Below are 21,393 nucleotides of genomic sequence, written 5' to 3' on the forward strand. Positions count from 1 at the left end.
CACTCTCACACAAGCATGAAGCGAGCGTCCTTGTCAAGCCGCGATCTCGCTAAGGCTAAGTTGTGGGTTCACATGCTGGCCTTGTTTGGTCGCAGCGTGTAGACTGATTACGCCTGCTCAAGAGAGCCAATCGTCATACTTAAAGCCACAATTATTACGCTGTGACCACATTGATTCGTCACTGACAGCGTCCTAAATGTGAGGAGAAAAGAAAAGCTCCCTATCCACTGCACTCGCGCGAGGCCACAACAAAGTAGTAGTGGGCAGGAGAGCAACTGCAAGCGAGTGGCTCTGTAGCTCGGCTAGTGACCTCGATGCTAGTGTGATCACTCGCGGCTGCAAGGTTGAAGGCAATGTTGCCCTGTTACTTGGACAACCTGTGCGTAGCAAGGCGGAAGGCATGTGGAGTATTCAAAACATGGCAGCCATGACTTGTTCCGGCTCCCGCAATCGCTGCTGGCTGAAGCTACCAGCAAATGCATGGCCTTCGAGATTAGCATCTATTACTCAGAGAAAGCCGTCACTGGAGTGTCTGTCTCAACACCATGGTTATGCGCTGGTTGCTATTTCTAACAAAAACTTGGTCAGTGCGACACAAATTGCGAAGGCACACTCAGCTCTGAGTGAAAAAAGGGCCGGCTCTTCCAGGAGTGATGTCAGGGTCTATCCTGCAAGCGACTATGTAGCCCAGTGGAATGTGCCGAGGTTTGTCAACGCCATTAATTGGAAGTCACCGTGGTCGCAGAGGTCCGCTTTCATGTTTTTGGTGAAACAGTGAAATGTCAATATAACAAACTTCAAGGGACCGCGACAAACTGTTCGTTATTCTGAAAGGCCAACAATAAGGCTTCAAAAGCCTCCATCATGCTTTTGTCTTCATGAATGTCCCTCCCTCTCGAGTTTTTCCCCACAACAACCAGCTGTAATGTGGCCCAATGCCTCAGGTGGAATCAAACAAGAGCTTATCACAAGAAATAAGGAAGAAACTTGCACTTATAACTCTATGTGTTTAACTTCACTAACACAGCTAAACTGTTTCGCTAAAAGCTAAACTGCTTCACTGAAAGCTAAACTGTTTGCTTTTCATTGTCACCTGCTTGTTCTCTGAAAGACCAGATGCTACGAGACAACTTATGCACCCCTCTTCAACGGGTTTTGGGACCAAACTGAAGGCCCTTCCCTTGAATGCATGTCTGTGATTGCAGTAGCAATCAACTATATTTGCCTCTTATTTAAAAAAAAGACAACCTAAAGCTCCTTCTGCAAATTTTAATAATTTCAAAGCATGCATGATAGATCCTCCTAGTGATCTCTATTAGGCTTTTTCGACTAGGCTTCCCGCTTCGTGGGGGAGGTATGCATACGCATGGAGGACGATTTCGTTTTTCAAGCGGCTCCAGCAGCGGGGTGCGAAAAATGCGTTAGATCATGTCCACATGGTGTTGTTAATGAACGCAAGTTTGACAGCTGACACCAGCACACAGTGAAAGGCATCATGTGACCACTCACGTCTTTCTTGACGCAGATGCGGACCGTTCCATCTTCAATGAAGTACATACCATCTGCAGCATCTCCCTGAAAAGGAAGCAAACATAATTATCAACCAGGAACTCGGCCAAAAATTTTCAAGTCAGACCCACAGTGGCCACTGCTAAATTACTATCCCAGGCGACACGTGCAGCCTTGCTGCTGCCGTCCTATGCATAAATTTCCCTGGTAGTAGGTAAAGTAGCAGGTACTTTACACATATCACCCTATTGTAATGTGAACTTTCTTTTCATTAAAAAAGAAAGGGAGGAAAGGGGAGTGCTGAAGATTTTATCACTCAAAATTGGTATGAAACCAGAACTACATTTGCAGTGTTGGCAACAGCCTATCCCAGAACTAGTGTCATCACAAATGCTATCAAAAGATGGCCAGAAAGCCTCAGCGTCGGGTCCCTACACGACTATAAGAGTTCTGGTGCTACACAAGCAACTATTCTCATGGAACAAAATGTATAAATTTAAGGCTAATGCATGTACCTTTGTTTCCACTGCCTTGAGTTCATGTTAGATCGCATAATTTCGGCTCTCGCACTGAGATCAGAGTTCTGCCATAGTCTTTAGCGACCAGATGCTCTCGAACGTAAATTGCACTTATCTGGTGTACTACACTAAAATTTCCCTGTGGGGCTTCATTCCATGAGTGTGGTACATGTTGAAACCACCAGCCAAGGAGACAGGCCCCATTGCACAGGCACATTCATTCATTCATTCATTCATTTTACTCACAGCGCATAAAACAAGCATTACAGTGAAAAAGGGGGAAAACATGACAGCAAGCAGCAAATCAGCCCGTGAACAGCTGATTAAATACTTCCATATCAGAATTTTTCACAACATAATATAATGAAATAAAAAGAAAGAAAACAATCCTGGTACTATAAGCACAGGGCTCAAAGCGGGGTTATGTTCCACTGCTAATGTGAGGAATTAAGTCGGATCTTTACCAGCGCTACAAGCGAAAGCAGGCAATCACCGTCATTAAAGACAACAATTGGCTGGGCGCAAACTACAGGAGAACTTTCCTACTGATAGAGCCAAGTTGACGTTAAGCTGCTCTGCTGGTCAGCCACAACTAGTTTATCACTGCCACTTGCAATAAAAGGTAGACGGTCTGCATTTAGGAACTGCCTACAATCTAACTAACTTGCTATCAGGAGTGAAAAATGGGCAAATGGAGATAGCAGTCCCACATTTTAATCTTCTGTCTGGGAAGCCAAAAACAATTGCAAGGTGACAGAATCTTCAGTTCTTACAGGAAGACAGACAAGTAAAGAACATTTCATAGGTCCCAACTTTTAATATAAGGACAGTGCTTATACAAATATCTGTATCTATAATTCAAAACATGGACTCACAAAAGAGTAAAAAAGCTGTTCAGCCATCCACTCGACTCTCTTAAAAGAGTGCTGACACATACTGTCAGTTAATTAATAAAGCGGAAATGAGACATCCACCCAATCGTAGCAGCTGCTACAAAGGAAACCGATGCGGGTTCTTCGAAAGAAAAGCCTCGCAGTTGAAGAAAAATTCGTCCTGGTCCATACTGTTAGTACTGTAGAAACTCGCGTAAAATGTTCATGTCTTACACTCGAACCTTATTGTAACAAAGCAGGACATAATAAAATAATGAAGACAGTCCGACTTCCGTTAGTTTAATCCTGATGGGACTGGCAAAATTACTTGAGTTATTCGGCAGGTTAAATTAGACGAGATGCAGAAAGAACGCCAAAACACACAGCTAATTCGTTTGGCAGTATTTGTCTGACTCTAACATGCCTCCTAATCAAACGCACGGCTTTCTATGGATCCAAAGTAGTAAACTACTACAGAAATGAAATTAAAGCTTCTGAATGAACTAAAAATCTAACATGTACTCGAATTTGTAGCAAGAAATATTGTTGCCCAGTAGGAGCCGTTTGTTAAAGTCAACTTCGCCATATGGTTTGTTTTAAATCAGCTTCGCCGCAGTACTTACATGTTATGCGGCAAAGCAGGTGAACCTTGCAAAGACTGTTTTGATTTCGTGTCCAAATGCACTGTGCAAACAATTTTCAGCCCAATTTTCTTTTTAAAAAGGGAAGGGGGTGGGAGGCGGCAAAGGTGCATTAGAATAGGGTAAATAACATAAGATTCGCGAGTCTTCCTAGGGCAGGCCGAAAATGAACATTTTCAACAAAGGATGATGTGAACTCAAAGCAGTCACTGTCCCCTAAGCTCTCCCGAGACAGATGCTGCCACTAAAGAGATCGCTTTTGGAGCCACCATAGGGGTCAGGCACTGACTGGTGAAGTACGAATTATCCGGCGAAGGCCAGTTTTAGGATCGAAGTTACTAAGTTCCAGGCCCAGAAAATGCACGGGTGCCAGCCAGGACCTAAGAGCGGGATCGAATTTACCGAAATGTCTAATTAACCATCAACAAATTAATGGGTCTACTGCGTAATGATGGAAATGAAATTCTCCTTGAAATCCCCACATAGATTTATGTATTTAAAACTGCGTTTTAACAAAGTAATATTACCTTTCAATGGATATAACTAATGACATTCTTTTCTGAAACCAAAAATACTCGACCGTTACCCACCGAGTACCGCTTTCCAGGGGTACTGACACTCATTTGGCACTACAGTTCATAATTCCTGTGTCTCTTTGCCGAATATGCTATCGAGCAACAATGGTCTTTCCCACCGCCGCTTGTAGCTGCACGCAAGCTCAGCGGCATCTTGCTTATCACAGCGTGGCACACTGTAGAGGCTGGCACTGCCTCCAACACTGCACCGGTGCAATCTTGGAGGCTATGAGAGAAAGAAATTGTAGTAGAGAAGAACAAGCCCTATTTTCTGCAGGGAGCACAGCTCACTTTGCCAGCCTGCTCGACGTCCTGCAGTAAGAAGAGAGACAAGTGTGATGGCAACTGGTGTGATGCAAAAGACCAGCCAGTCCATGGATGAATGGATGGCTGGATGGATGCTACGAGTGTCCCCTTTGGAACGAGGTGGTGGGTTGCGCCACCAAGCTCTTGTACCAAATTTTTTGAACCCCTATTGGGAACTTTGTTTTTTGCGTACCTCAGCTGTTTGTCGTTTGACTGCTTCTTTTCCACTAATCCTCGAATCGCCTCTTACTAATTTCTATTGCTGACATGTTTACTTTCCCCCTGCCCTCGCTGAATCCAAGGGCTTCAAGAAGGCCAGAGGTGCCTAAATCGACCGCTAGGCAGATATCTTCACATTCCAATAAAACATGCTCCATCATTACCCTAGCTTTACCACAGCAAGCAGATGTTTCTTCTTTCCAGTTGTCTAAGGCATCCTGATCTCGCTTCGAAAAGTAATGAGCTTCCCTTTGAGTTATCATAAATTGTTTCCCTCCCGATTTCGTTTTTTCCTCTTAAGTAGTTACTCGTAACAGGCTTCTTTTGCATTGCGACCACCCATGAGGTTAACTCAGCTTCTCCGACTTTCCGCTTGACATTCTGACATTCATTGTTGCCATGTTGCTCACCATACCGGTTGCACACTTGCTGGTAAGTTTCCTAGTTCTTTTCCTCCACTGTGAATCAATGTTCTCCCTGTACAAATATCTGCACTTCTCTTACTGCAGCACGCCGAGCAGACAGGAGTACATAGGCGTGGTCTCCATCGGAACCGGTGAAATCTTGGAGGCACCGAACTGGCCAAGCCAAAACTGGTGCGACTGGTGAGGCCAAGCCAAGCTGGAGCCTCCCAACGCACAGCGAGGAAGCACGAGAGGAGAGCATCAGCCTGGATCAGCAGCGTAGTTGGCTCACCGTGTTTGGTGCCACATGCTGCTCGACCATGACAGACTTCGTTCGCCACACAGCATGCAAGCTGTTCTCTTCAACTGCGTTGGCGTTTCCCCAGTTTCATAACAATATGGATGAACCAGGCGTAAAGTGGAAGAGAAGGAACGTCACATTGGAACAGAAGGCAGCTATCATAAATGGTGTCACGTCAGGCGCTCAGAAGTCATGCATTGCATGGGCCGAAGATTGTCTTGGTGCTTTATCAAAATTTAATTGCGTATGTGGCTGCGTAGCAGCTCTGCGAGTCACATAGCTGTCTTCTTTGCATTGCTAAAATTGCGCATCCGGCTGGGCACGTTGCAGTAAAGGACAAAAATGAATACAACAAAGCAATGCATACATGAAGTCATTTCGGCTTCCCCTTTAACTTCGCTTAAATGAGCGTCGAGTGTTATGGCGGCACATCAGCAATGCACGGTGCGCCAGCTTCTCTACACGTGTCACACCTAAACAACCTGCACACCGCGTACCACACAGAAAAAATAATTCGCTACAAGGCCGTACCTGCATGATAATGAGGTCCCCATCCTTGAACGACCGCGGCATCAGGGCGTCACACAGGTTCATGCGTTCGTAGTGCTGTGCAGAAAAGACCAACTCAATGAGTGCACTGTCCATGGGCAAACCATTTCGCTGCCACTAAAAGCATGCACTGCTGGGCTAGTCGGCGACTCCGTGTCATAGTACATCATTGCTAGTGATGCAACATGGTCACAATGTGTCAGTAGTACAGTGTAATTACCTAGTTGAGTTGCACTGCCACATTATGTCAATAATATAGCGCACTGCTACTGTTTAGTGACAGTACTGTCACAATCACAAATATAGTATCACTAGTCATTCTATGTGTATCAGTGATGCGCTATGACACCATAGCATACCTAGTGATCCATTGCATATTAGCAAAACTTTAGCTATATAGAATCGCTAGCGACACAATGACAAACAGCATACTAGTGATTCGATGTCACAATACAGTCGACTTCTGTTAATTCAAATTAATGAAGTTTTAGTGTAGTATGTGATTACAGCACACAGGTCATTTCTGGCCCAATTTTTTCAGCAAAAAAAAAAGCATATGTTAGAATTGGGTAAGTTCAGCAACCATTATTTTCAAGCAAACATTGCTTGAAAATCTTGCTAGGGCAGACCAAAGATAGCCACTTCCGATGAGAAAGTATGTGTGTTCAACGCATTCATCGTCTTTTAATAAGCACAGCCGAGACATGCTGCCACAAAAGGGGTCACTATCGGTGTCACATAGGGGTCAGGCACGTGCATGCTGACTGGTCAAGCTCTAATTATCCAGCAGAGGCCAATTTTAGAATCTAATTAATGAATGTTTGGGCTGAGAGAAATTCACAGGAGCCAGCCGGGACCTTCGGTAGAGATCAAACTAACCAAAAAATTGAATCAACCGGAGTCGAATTATCGAGTCTACTGTATACAAAAAATTTTCGTTGATGTCAGCATGTAATGAATATAGTCGACTTCCTTCAATTCCACCCTTACGGTACCGGCAAAGTCAAATGAATTATCCGGCGGGTCGAATTAAACAAGATGCAGAAGAAACACTGAAACGCACTACTGATTCATTCGGCACTATTTTCCCGACTCTAACATGCCTTAGAATCAAATTCGTACCCGCTTTCAATGCATCTGAAATAGAAAACTAATGTAGAAATTACATTAAATTTCATAGGCCAAGTAGAAATCTAACACACATCCAATCTTTTAGAAAGGAAAATGCGCAGAAGTATAACATGCATTGCATAATGGCAGTCAGTTTCCTAAAGTCAGCTTCACTGCATAGTATTTTAATGTTTCGCCGCAATACGTAAGCGCCTTGTGGTAAAGCATACAAACGCCACGAAGGCGGCTTAATACTGTGTCCCGTTGCACTGCGCAGACAATTCCCCGCATAATTTTTTTTTTTTTTGAAAAATGAGGCTTGTGTTGGAACTGGGTCAATACCATAATCAGACATTGGGAGCTACGGTTATTGAATGAAAACCTTCCTAGGCAGGCCAAAAATAGGTGTTTTCGATGGGAGTTGATGTATGTTCAATGCATTCACTGTCCAGGCTCCACCAAGACCGATGCGGCCACTAAAGAGGCCACTATTGGGGTCACGAGACTGGTCAGGTGTGTGTGTGCTGAGTGGTCAAGTTCAAGTAATTCAGCGAATACCAATTTTAGGATTCAAATATAGCAAAGTTTGGGCCCATAGAAATGCTTAGGCGCCAACTGGGACCTTTGGCCGAGATCGAATCAACGGATGTCTACTGCATATGCTTATAATTTATACTGAATATGATTAAGGTACGCATCTGTGTTGGATGTGACACTGTTACAGCAAGGTTCAACTGTTATTTGTCACCTGCTAACGATGCTATTCTAGTGATGCATCACCACCACGTCAATAGCATCAGATGGTGTATGGATCACTAGCATGATGCATCACTATAGCTTTTCTAGTGAGCAATGCACATCTAGCGTAACCTGCCAGACACCCTATGGCTGCCATAATGTTGTATGCTGGGGCATGACGCACTGCCTGTTGTGTGCAATTCCTGTTGTGTGTGCGATATACAGCCAACAATCAATTATTTGGGCAGCCCTTCAGCGCCGCCATAGCCCCATAGATAAGGACGACCAAAATTTGGGCACCTTACAGTGCGTCGTGCGATCATTCAGACTCGGACTGTACGACCATGTGCTAATATGGCCAAGTCAAGCAGAAACCCCAATATTTTCGTTTTGAGACGCCAATGGCATGGTTGCCGACCGTGACAGCGGAACTCCGCGAAACTGAAACTAGCCAAGCCTAGTTGATCTAGCAGTTGCTAAAACGAATTTGGTGCATGCACTGACTGCACTTTTGTCTATCTGTAGCAACAGCATGACAATGGTTGAGATACGGGCTGCGATTTTGTAGCGACACCTTCTGCTCGATTCTATGCCACTCTTATCATCTACTGTTCATGGCCTGCTGATCCCATTAATAATGCATGCGGAGCATCGTTCTGACCAGGAAAGAAATAGCATAAAAGGCACTGCTAAAATATCATGGCTGCACAATGTCTAGGCCGAGGTCAAGCCTATGTGTGTGCAGCAACACATGTTGACAAACCTGAGTTGTATTCGTGAACCATCCCATTCAAAAAATAATTTATTTCATGTGACCAGCACCGGATGCACCGATGGGCAGCAGCGTTTCTGATAATCATATGTCATAAGATAGTGTGCTTGGCACCGTGCCAAGAATGAAGTCGCCCCTAGACACCGATGCATCCTGCATTATAGTCACGGAAAATTTAAGGAACTCTGAAAGTGATGATCCAAGACTATGGCACAGCTTTTTTAGTCACTTGTGAAAAAATAAGTAACTCATTTTGGGGTGAATGTGCTATTCGGGAGTCCTAATCATTCGGTCGTTCTGGCAGTCCCTGTTGGGTCCGAATCATCAGGTGGCGAATGTAGTGTCACCAGCTAGTGACATTATGCTAGTGGTGAATCGTGTCAGCATAGCTAGTCACTATATTGTAATAAGGAGTCACTAGCATGTTTTTCACTAGACAAGTTATATAGTCACAGTGCGTGTCACCAGGTACTGATGGTACAGTAGTGGCGAATTGTGGCAGCATAGCTAGTGACACTATATTTTCACTTGGAGTCACTGGCACATTGTCACTAGAGATGTTACACAGTCACAGTGAGCCTTTAGTACACAGTGTGTGACAGATTTACAAAAATGACAAACTGAGAGGGAAGTTCCATACTCACATTCAGGGACTTGAGCATGGGCACCTTCTCAAGCAGGTTCTCGTACTCTTTGCGCTTCTTGAAGGCGCTCTTGAGCACGATGCGCCGGAAGGTCTGTCGGTTCATGGCCCACAGGGAGCCCTCTGTCACCGCCGTGATGGTGGCCGCTCGTGGCATGTTGTACATGAGGGCCAGCTCGCCAAAGCTGCCCGATCCCTCGTACTTGCCAACCAGCTTGTCCTGCTCCCTGTCCGTGTTCACAAAAATGTTGTACGTGCCGGTCTGGATCACGTAGAAGTTGTCACCGTCGTCACCCTGCTTGATCACCACCTCTCCCGGCTTGACCTGTGTGGAAGTGACGATGAGGGTAAAGGAGCGGACAGGAAACTGGCCATCCTCTGACTACCTGCACTCCACCAGTTGATGACACCCATCTAGAGTAGAGCAGGGAAATGGGCTAGTTGGGGCATTCATTCATCTTGTAATGTGCAGAGAGAAACTGAGTACTGCTGCTAATACAGAGCACACCTGACAGGACAAAAAGACACAAAATAATGACTCATTTGCGACCAAGTCAATTATGACTACCGACTGGTCGCAAAGCAGTCGGTAGTTTGTGCCTTCTCCGTCCTGTCTGGCGTGTCCTCTGTGTACTCACTTTCAGTACACAGTGAGTACTAGCTGCACTCACTTTCACTCAGCTTATCACAAGATGAATGGACACCCCCCATCTACAGCTGAAATTTAGCTGGCAATGTTGCCGGAAGCCTGCTTTGAACATGTATGCAGTCATCGACTCTTAAAGGGTGCTAAAGAGAAACGCTTAACCAGCTTAGACTGATAAATTATACATTTGAAACTATTTTTGTTAATGTCTTCGTTAGAGGATGATCATCACAATAGAAAATGAAAGTCAGTTACATCTTCTTATTTCGCACCGAGACTCCAGTGCCAGTACATCAGCAAGACGTCATGAATTTCAAACAGTGAATTTACCCATAGAGTGTGGAAAGCACTTATTTTACTGATACCTGTGAAAACAACACATCATCCCAGCTCGAATTCTACGCTTAGGTTGAGATGGTAAGGCGAAAAATACAGTGCAGCTCGAAAGAGAACATATAAAACAGCTTTTCCAGCAGGAAAACGCACTTCGCTCGGGTTATGTCTGCAAGTTTTCTAGTGTTTGGCACTCACAAAAGAACTTCATTGTGTGGCAAGTACTTCGGCACGTTAACATGGCAATGGAAATTGCGTAAAGTATTCCCTACAGCCAGTTTTAGCTGCCTACTTTAGTTTTTTTTTATAATAAAATGTGCTCTAGAAAGTCCTTTTGGAAGCAACTTTCTGAACTTCAAGGTTGCTAAAATGTCACAAAATTGTTCTTTCATGTCACAAGACAAGAGGTTGCTAAATCTAGTGGCAAGATTACTAAAATGGCAACGCTGGTCACCGTGCTAGCATCAAACATAGAAGCCACTGTGATGTCAGTGCACCATATCATTGTTTTGCTTTTTGATAACGACCATTTTTCACTGGATTATATTTGTCACTCGACACAAAATGCACATGTTGTGCTTTCAAGTTTCTTGCTTACGCAGCTTCTTAATGTGATAGTGACCCAAGATGGCAGACACAATGAGGTCAATGCAAACCTATATACAAATAAACCTTGATATCGCAAACTTCAATGTCACGAAACTCTCTCTGTGACCAAGTATTTAACTTTTTATAACGTTTGGCGACAAAACACCATCTATTTAGAACCTCAATATAACAAAGTGTGATGATAAAAGGACTTCTATATAATGAACTTTCACTGCTGCCATGATAAAATACAAAGAAAATAAATGGAAACTTCTGCGGATGCAGATGGTCAAGTGGCTGAATTACAAGCAGTCGCTTGCATTCTCGCGAATGCACCTCTGAAATCGCACAACTAAGAGAGACTGCCGGGGGAGAACCATCACGTTTCGTATGAAGTCCAAGTGCAACAAGATCCTGTCGCACCCCCTATGCTGTATGCTTTGGGTGCGAGGGCGAGCCGAGAAGGACGGCGGGTTGATGAGCCTAGCCTTCTCGTGCGAGCATTGGGAAAAGGGGGAGGAGAGTGAACTTGCAGTAACGCGATCAAGCGCACCTGAGGGGAGGCGGGGAAGTGGGGGGCAGGGTTGGTGCGCGTCTCTTTCTAGTGCGGTCATGGCAGCGCATGGCTGCTAGCACACATGTGCAGACCATGCACCCCGTTTTAGAGGCCATCTGCAACATCTGCAAATAGTGGGTGTGCCAAGATGGCGGGGCATTATTTTCACTGCCTTCCCGCGTGTCTGGTACTGGAGGTTGCACAATCTTGAGTGTCAGAGAAGCAGGCGAAGCATTCGCTCCACGCCGCCAGCAATTTTCATAACAGTGTCGCCCCGCTATTGTACCGCGCTACGAACTGCGGGCCGTAGTGGACACAACAGCGCAGCTGCCTTCGCTTTGTGCTACGAATGTGGAGACATCATCGACATGGCACGAAACTATCTTTCGTCGCAGACTCTCAGATTCCACAAAATGATTTTGTTTCTCATCCATGTTTGCCTTTTCCGATTGCCAGCTAATTCAAAAAATTTTATGGCCCCTTCTGTATAAGAAAAATCTATTGGTGACTGTACTTATTTGCATAAATAGCTGAATTTCAATATAGCAAAATTTCAATATATCGGATCAAATTGCTGATCTCATTGACATTATTATGTTGAGGATTAACTGTATAACAAGACTGGCTTTAGCATCCGTTTGCAACCTTCTTCGAGCTATTTCACAACTACATGGAAATGACCTCTCGAAATGCGCCACAGCATCTGAGCAAACAAAACCAGCTCCAGTAACCTTTAATAAAGCTCAAGGCTACAAGCCTCATCCCTATGCACAGCAGTAGCCACAGTTACATCGATACAGTAGAGGCACATTGCATTCTCTTATCACATGGCATATTACCCATACATCCCCGGTTACATGAATGCGCCTTTTGCTGCCCAGCAAGCTGACGTGACGACACCTACAGTCACCTACACTTGAAAGTTAGTGCTTTCACTTGAGACGAACCTGTTTTTGTTGTTGAGTTGTGAAATGTAGCAAAAGTACCTGCGGGGCATCAGCAACATTCCATCAGGTTCTCCTTCATTTGTCCGCATGGGCAAACTTAAGTGCTGTTTATTTTGCAGAAACGTAATTTCGCAGCGGATATGCAACTGTTGCTATGACCAGCGTCAGCTGAGCACTTGGCTTCTATCTTCTCAAAGTGAACCTGGCTAAGATTACACTAATAATGAAGGATCTTGCTGAGGTTCACCTAATTTATTATTGCTAAAGAAGACACTAGTCAAATGCCCTCAACATACTCATGACTAAAAGAAAATTGTGCTTGCCCAGCTCTACCAGCCGCCATGTTTCTTTTGATGTTCTACAGTGTGGCAGCAGCGGCTGCAAATTGTCTGGCCAGTTGTCATCTCGCAACAAATGCATTCCCATCATCCCTGATACGATATGCTCCTGCTTACATGTGCCGCTGACATAAGCATTTTTCACCTCAAGCTACCCCTGTTTTGCACATGTGATGCTATTTGCCTTTTAAGCAAATAACGTTGTTTACATGACCTGCATTGCGCTTCTGTCGCATTAATGTAAACACAGTGAGCAAGGTGATGGCAAATACTGCTGACATAAGTTGCAAGCATGTGCCATCAGTACATCAGTATAAATGCACCGTCAGGGTTCCCAAAGAGCTAAAGCATTTTCGCAACCATTTTTCGGACGAATTTAGGCCCTAAAGTTCGATTTTCTGGACTAACTTGCCCGTTCCGAGTGCGCTACCCGGTCTTGGGAGCCGTCAATTTGGATTTTTCATTAGCTTGGCCAGGCTTGGCTTCCAGTGGCCCGCTCTATAGCCTCCAAAATTGGGATGCGCACACTTTCAATAGAGAGCGTGCGACGTCTGCCAGTCTCTGAGACCATGCTTGCTCTTCCTTGGCTGACAAAATGCTCTAGAAGACAGCACTTTTTCTTGATTATTTCTTCTTTTGGTCATCACTATTGTCATGACCCCTTACTGTGGCATTCATTTTTATTTATTTATTTATTTATTTATTTATATTGAAGTATTGGTTGCTATGTGCACATGTTCCGTCCACAGAGCCGGTGTCTCTCAGAGAGGACGTCGCATCTTTCTGTGTGTTTGTGTGGCTTCACATTTGTGTGATTGGCACCACCTCGTGTGCCTTGGCAAGAGCCAAGTAGTGCGAAGAAACGTGACTAGTTTCTTCGAGCTCCATGGCGATCTCCGGCAATGGAGAGCTGAGATCACCAACCTGGTGACGCTTTTCTCAGACTGTATACGGAGACGACGCCACTCTTGAGCAAACTCAAGCAAATCTGATCGCTTCCAAGCGTTGTATGAGGCAGGGCATTATTAGAGATTTTTTTTAACCTGTTCTAGGCCTAATAAATGTTATTTTTTTAGCTGAAAGAGTTTTTTGAACTGTTTGATTTTTCTAACTATTTTTCGGTCCAAGCGAGGTCCGGAAGATCGGTCGGTGACTGTACATATAAACGTGTGCTCGCATTTGATAGAGTTGCTGGTTTCCCTCTTCATCCTGGAAGTCCGTACTTGGACTGTACCTCCGGCCTTTACTTTGTCTGACGACGCGTCACCAAGTTCCCAGACAATGTGACCCTGTTCAGCGGCACCGACGACTATGATGTAGAGGACTGGCTGTCCTCCTACGACCTATGAACGAGTGAGTGTACACAAGTGGGATGACGCTGCCAAACTAAACAATGTCATATTCTACTTGAGCGATGTAACCCATCTTTGGTTTCACAAACACGAAGTTGACATTGCCAACTGGTCGGCTTTGCAGAAGTATTCGGCCAACCTGCTGTGCGCAAGCTCCGTGCAGAACAGAGCTTGCATGGTCGCACCCAGCAATAGGGCGATACCTTTAACATGTATAATGAAGATGTCATTGACCTCTGCCACCACAACAACCCTGCTATGTCAAAAGCTGACAAAATCAGGCATAGTGAAGGGGGGACTGAGGACGATGTCTTCCACACGCTCATTTCAATATCCCCCATACGGTCGCCAATGTCATTCAGTTCTGCCAAAGTTTCGACGAGCTGTGGAAACAACGCATTTCCAAGCGGTGCTCTATCTTTGACAAAACCAGCATTTCGTTTTTCGCCATTGGTGATGTTTCTGGTGACTACACTACCCTACTGCAGCAAATACAGCAGTTTGTTTGCAGGGAAGTGGCACAATTCTCTGTGGAGCTTGCCTTTTCAGAGCCTATGCAATCGTTCGCCCAAACTGTGGCTGTTTTTGTTTGTTTTTACTTTAGAAGTTCATCCCTCACTTTTTGCAATAATGTTGTTAGACATCGCGACGAAAGTTTGGGAAGTGAGTTATTTCAGATATTACAAATTTTGGATAAAACGAACATTTTTTGACGGATTATCAGCGTGCATTGTAACGAGAGTCGACAGTATATACGAACACCAGCAAAAGACGAAAACAGAGACTGCTGTTGATGCTCGCGCTCCCCCTGCTTCACCGTTAATCAGATCGATTTCATTTCCCTTGATCCCTGCGATAAATCACAACAACATATGAATGTGTGCTTGCTGGAGCAAGAAATCCACTTACCTTCCGCTCAAACATGGCATCTATGACCTCCTGCATCTGAGCCTGCAAAGTAAGAAAAAGTAATGTTAAAGCAAGACTTGAATCAAAATTACAAACTACCAAAAATGTTCACATCACTCATTTAACATGTTTGTTGATTCATTTAGACACACATCCATTGCCTTCCTTCATGTCCGAGCTGCATTAAAGGTATTCGAAATTAAATTAACCATTTGGTAAAGGAATGTGCTGCAGAGAGCCAAGCTATACCTTCTTTAGGTGCCAGTTCTATCCATTGAAAATTTACTTTGATCACATTTCTTGTACCTTCAGAATCTCGAAAACCACACAGTTGCAGAGCAAACTAGGAATTACCAATTCTTCAGTGGCTTTGTCACATTTACAGAATGTGGACTCTAAGCGAGAACTCTTAACAAAAACATCAGATATGAGAATAACAACTATTTTATGTCTAGCATACTTAGAAATCACCGACCGAGACACTTGAAATATATGCCCGATGGAAAATATTGTGACCACCATGACAGAAGGGGGGAACCTACTACATGAAGACAAACTGATACTAAAGGCAAACATCTATTCGTCTACCTTCCACTTCAGTTTATTAGAACACTTTACAAATGTTATTCAAATTTGTAGCACAGGTCAAATCATAAATGCTTCAAGATGTTTGTGACACATTTTAAATGTAATTTTAATCAGTACTTTTGGTTTTGATGCACTAGCTTTGCGTACACAGTTGTGCACATAGCGCCCGATGGGAATACTGATGTGTTTTGACATCTTGTTTATTATATCATGAATCCCTCTGTGTGTAGGTGTTGAGTGTATAAAACACACATTGGCAGCACATCCCTTCGGGAACTGATGCGACTGATCGCACATAAATTTGTGTTGAACCTGTAACTGCCAGCAAAAAAAATTAACAAGAAAAGAATGTTAAGCAATTTTTTTTTAGTGCACATCAGGATAGTGAATTCTTTGCAGATTCGAAATATACAGAACATGTGGGTAGTAAGGACAACTAATACCCAATGATGAAAACCATGTACATTGACTAGACATTTCAGAGCTGATGGAAGTTCTGTAGCATGCCCTAGACATTACCAGGTTAATTTTAGAGGCACGTTCCTGAAAACTGAGAACACTACCATCACGGTCAAGCTTTTATGGAGAAGCAAATCTTCGTCGCTTGATGACTCAATCAATTGAAGTTTGTGCTTTCATGATGAATGCGGTAACACATGACTGAAAGCCGTCCCTTTTGCCGGATGAACAGACTCATTAGGCCCTCCAACGGCTAAAAAGGGAACAGTGTTGGTAATGAGCCCAGCTCGCTACTGGCACTTTGAAAGGGCACCCAAACAGGTCAACGAGCCAGCTTCATCCTCAGCACCTCTTGCAAAAAAAAAATGTGATCAACTAAGACATGGCACTTATTAAAGGGTTAAACGTAAAATTTGTAAGGGGAATAGCGACTCATTACTGTGTCCTGGAGGAAATCTACACAATAATCAGAATGCATGGGGATACATTCAGAAGACACTCTAAAGTCACGCACCAAAGCTTACTGCTTTTAGAGATAAGAAAAGTGGACAATCATTGCAATGTACCAGTACTACACTGTTGGACTGAAAGTTGAAGGATAACAAGAAAATTTTAAGAAGGAACTAGGGATCACATAGCAAGCGATGGAAAGGAAAATGAAATGCATTACTTAAGAGATTGGAAGACAGCCATGAGTACCAGAGAACAGAGGGGCATAGTTGATATTACAGTTCAGATTAAGAGGAATAGGAGTTAAGCAGATCATGCAACACATAGAACAGGTAGCCCAAAGCCTGTGAAGTGTTACAAAATGGTTACAAACAAGGAGCATATGCAGTTTAGGACTGCAGGGAATTAAGTGATCTGATAGAGACGATGAAACTTGCAGGCATAGGATGAAGTTAGCAGACATAAGACAGCGGTAGTTAGAGATTGTTGCGATAGGCCTTAGTCATCCTGCAGTGTGAACGTAAAAGATGATGATGAGAAAGAGGGGGAGGAGGAAGTTAATAAACTGTGCTCAGTGTTTATTGATGAACTGCAACTATAGGCAGCATGCTGGGCCAATGCCGAGGGTAGCAAGGGTTTTTAATTAAAAAGAGTTGGTCGAGTAAGTGGGTAACAGAAAAAAAGAAAAGAAAGAAAGACATAAAGTTGCCTAGACACATCTGTGAGAGAGCTGAAAGATGTACTGACCACGTCCAAGGACTTGAACAGCAGGATGTTCTTGACTGCCTCGCCGAGTTTTTCGCGCTGCACATCAGATTTTGGATGCACCACCTGGATAAAATGTGAGCAGTGCACCACGGAAACTGTTACACCTTATTCGATTCAGAACCACGTTGTTCCACTTTTACAGCACCAGTCAACATAGTACTTCTAAATATCTACAGAACTTCTACCTTTAAGCTTTCTGCCAATTACAGGCAGAAAAAAGAGAACTACAAGAACAACGTGACACCACAATATGAAGAAAACTTAAGAGTAGTCACCAACTGCAGTACTGACATAAGAATGCAGGCAAAAAAAAAAAGCGAGAACCTGAACACCACGTATCTACAGCACAACAAAGTCAAAATGCACTGACAGTGGGATCCCAGGTGAAATGCTATCACATGAAAGCATTAATCAAAAAGTAGTGGATGCACTTCAGATGTCATAAGAAAACAAGGTACAATGGAAAATGTGGTTGATAATGTAACAACAAATAAATAAATTCAGGCAGACAATCTGTGTGACCTTCTGCACTGACAAACTGGAGAATGAACAGCCGTATCTCCTGGTATCACCCACATTATTTGACCTCCCTTCTGGTCTAGACTGCCTTGCAAAACAAGGCATGGTGACAAGCAGGAGGTGCAATTAATGGCATTGCATGAAAGGGAGGTAAACCACCCTCTTCATCAAAACAAATTTCTGTCATACCTTTAGTTTAAAAAAAAAGACAGAAGGAGATAGCGAGGTATCAACTGAAATGCTATCATGTGAAAGCATTAATCAGAATGTACAGGATGCACTTCAGATGTCATAAGAAAACAAGGTACAGTGGAAAATGTGGTTGATAAGATAACAACAAACAAATAAATTCAGGCAGACAAGCTGTGTGACCTTCTGCACTGACAAACTGGAGAATGAACAGCTGTACCTCCTGGTATCACCTAGCTTGTTTGACCTCACTTCTGGTCTAGACTGCCTTGCACAACAAGGCATGGTGAGGGTCAGGTGCTGCAATTAATGGTGTTGCGAGAAGGGTAGGTAAACCTAGCTCCCCCTTCAACAAAACAAAATTTGTCATAGCCTTTGTTAACAAAAGACCGAATGAATGAATGAATGAACAGAATTTATTGATCGAAGTAAATAATTATCAGCTGCAGTGCAAGCCACGCAAACACTGTCCCAAAGACCGTCGCTCACTGACACACGGCATCATCAGTGATGACCAAGAAGACTTGCCATAGATACTGGAAGGCACGCTGAATAACCTTTCATTTAAATTTATGCATTCCCCAGTATGCAGATCACTAAAACAATCACAACCACACATTTGTTCAATGAAACTGTCCCGAACAGCGCAGAAGCCCCTTCAATGTAACTTGAACGCACAAGTCTTTTTTGAACAAGAAGCAGCCCTTAACAGAATTATTCTCTTCAAATATGAAAGTAGTTATGAAGGAAGTAGTTGCACAGAAGACATGGCAGAAATTTAATGTAGCAAGACACTGTGTAGCTGCCCTAATTAAATTGTTAAGCTAATTTTGTTAAACAGTTGCTTAAGTGGAACAGCGTGAGCAGTTTATACAGTTGCCATTCTGAGTCTAGTCACGCCAAAGAAATCACTCAAATATCTCAACTCCTCCATTCCTATGCATTTTGAGATAGCCTGGGACACTAAAGACAAATATTATGTCAAAGTGGACTGTTAAAATACAACCCTGAAAATCTCACATCGTTTGTCATGTGCCAAGTAAACACACGCTCAGTTTAAGGATCTGAAGGATTGACATTCCTCTCGCGCAATTCAAGTCATCTGCCACGAGTGCGGAGGTGTAACGCTGCATGCACTATCACCGGCCTTTGCTGGCATTGGTGAGTAAAACGGCACCCGAGAGCCAGCACTGCATTTTTGTTTTTCTTTTCCATAAACATGACAGCTTGGCCAAAAACCGAGCATTGACACAGCCGACAGAGCATCCCAAGACATCATATGGATGTGGCATTTGCTACTTCTAGCAAAATTCGCTTGTTGCCCAGAAGCTCACACAGTGGCGCACCCATTACCTCGTGATAAGTAACAACATTACAGAAACCAGTGCGTCTTTTTCGATCCAAATTCATTCTTGCTACTTTCTCTCCTCCGTTACAGCAAGAAATAAATGGTAAAGTGTACCTGCACTTTGTCTCATCTCGCACCAAGTACAAGGTATCTCAGATTACTTACACACGCACAATCTCTGAGGTCATGGAGTCCCGAAAGCGTTTTGATTTTTAGCCATCAGATGGCGCCACAGCATTTGCCACTGTCGACATGCGATGCACTTTCACTGGCAATGACGTCATATTGAAACTACCCGCCGTGGTTGCTCAGTGGCTATGGTGTTGGGCTGCTGAGCACGAGGTCGCGGGATCGAATCCCGGCCACGGCGGCCGCATTTCGATGGGGGCAAAATGCAAAAACACCCGTGTGCTTAGATTTAGGTGCACGTTAAAGAACCCCAGGTGGTCAAAATTTCCGGAGTCCTCCACTACGGCGTGCCTCATAATCAGAAAGTGGTTTTGGCACGTAAAACCCCAAATGTTAAATTAAAATTATATTGAAGCTATATCTAGTACCCTCCGATTAAAATGTTGGCCTCGCTGCAGGTTCTCGATTTTTTTTTATGGACATACGATTATATGTATTCAGACAACAAATGCATGTTTGTCGCTACTTTTTTCGCAATGTTGCCCCCATGTCGAGGTGCGTCAGGTCTGTCGTGTCACTTGAATATTGCGTGCATGTGGTTGACTCTCTAGAATGAGCTTCGCAAGGTGGCGAAATAGGTGCAGCACTACGCAATACAGACTACCAAAATGAGGATGCAGGCAGTGAGGGGTCGAGCAAAAAATGAGTCTTTTGACCCCCTGCTGCGTCATCGTTAACAATAACTAGATGAATTCCTTTTTCTAAGAATTTAATATAACAGGACAAGTAGCATTTTCTCCTGCCTTACAATGCAATGAAACGATCCTTTTATTATCAGTGGTTGAATACTTGTGACAGATTTATCATCAGGAGTTGCTACATCATGGGGCTAGAAATAGAAAGTCCTGGTACAGCCTCAAATCATGTCCTAAGTTCACCTCAATTTCTCACTTACTAAAGCTCTGTATTAGAGTATTGAAGCCTTAGAGACGTTTTTAAGTACTGACGTATCACTTTACCTTTACTTAATATTTGCCTTTAGTATTCCTTTAAACACCCCTTCCAATGTAGACAGCTCAGGTAGGAAAGAGTATAAATGTGACAATAAATGAACACTCTGCATGTACTTAAAGAACCAAATGTATACATGGCATAACGCAAAGTGATATGTGCCACCATGTTCCAAAATAAAGATATGCAGTTACATTCAAACGCAGAGCTCAAACAATGAAAATTTTGTTTTTATAAATAAATGCTGAAAATGTGTGATCTGGGAAGAAATTACTTTGTCAGTAAGTTTATGAGCTTCAGTATGTTGACTCAGAATGATATCTGACTGCAGAGCATTTTTCTTTTTTCTTTTTTGCCACGTCTCCTCTTATGATGTCATCTGCTCCATGCCTTCACCTAAACTGCCAAATGAAACTCAGCTGTAATACAATGTATTATGCTTTCCACTTCATGTGTCGCAATGTTTCCCATTATCACTGATCACATGAGACATTGCCCAGATGTTCACAATTCACTTAACTCACCTTGGCGCCCTCATCGTCATCATCCTCGGCCGGATCATAGTGCTCGGCAAACACTGCAAGCACATTAAGAGAAACCTCAGCATCGCGGGCTTGGCGCATAATCACACATCATCACTCAAGCGAAGAAGTCACTATGTGTACTTTCCAGTAAAGCCAACAGTTCCACTTCAATCAATTAGGTTGTCTTCCGAAAACACCAATAACATTTTCATCTCACTGCAAAACTCTGCAGCAACATACTCTGGCAATTTTCCATCCTTGCCAGGCATTTCTATAGAATTCCCACGCATTATACTTTCAGTGCTCACGGCTGTGCAAAGCACGTAGGCAGATATGCAAGCACTAACTTGAAGCCGAGGTGCTTGCTGACGTGTGCAGATAAATATGCGCAGATGAACCTCGTTATAATGAAGCCGCATCCATCACAAAACTAATTTCTTTACGTCCAATATTAGTTACAAACCTGGGGCCATTTAGGCATGCACTGATTGGATAGAACTCGAAGCCAGCAGAGCAGGTGCCAATCGTCACCATCGGCTCTCAAACTCTAGCCAGTCAGTGCATGTTTGAAATGGACAATCC

At 43.6% G+C, this 21,393-nt stretch overlaps 1 protein-coding gene across 1 annotated transcript in view; it reads right to left on the bottom strand.

The window, feature by feature from the left end:
• LOC142592808 (cAMP-dependent protein kinase type II regulatory subunit-like) overlaps positions 1 to 21,393 on the bottom strand; it is an 88,236-nt gene that overhangs the window by 14,329 nt on the left and 52,514 nt on the right. Inside the window, exons 3-8 of the mRNA XM_075704491.1 lie at positions 20,812 to 20,864; positions 17,071 to 17,154; positions 14,827 to 14,868; positions 9,159 to 9,482; positions 5,877 to 5,951; positions 1,510 to 1,575 (exon numbers count right to left, since the gene is read on the bottom strand). Of these exons, the coding sequence (XP_075560606.1) occupies positions 1,510 to 1,575; positions 5,877 to 5,951; positions 9,159 to 9,482; positions 14,827 to 14,868; positions 17,071 to 17,154; positions 20,812 to 20,864 (644 nt within the window). The remainder of the gene's footprint in view (positions 1 to 1,509; positions 1,576 to 5,876; positions 5,952 to 9,158; positions 9,483 to 14,826; positions 14,869 to 17,070; positions 17,155 to 20,811; positions 20,865 to 21,393) is intronic.

This window comes from Dermacentor variabilis, chromosome 9 (assembly GCF_050947875.1).
Source record: "Dermacentor variabilis isolate Ectoservices chromosome 9, ASM5094787v1, whole genome shotgun sequence".
In the NCBI taxonomy this organism is placed as follows: Eukaryota; Metazoa; Arthropoda; class Arachnida; order Ixodida; family Ixodidae; genus Dermacentor; species Dermacentor variabilis.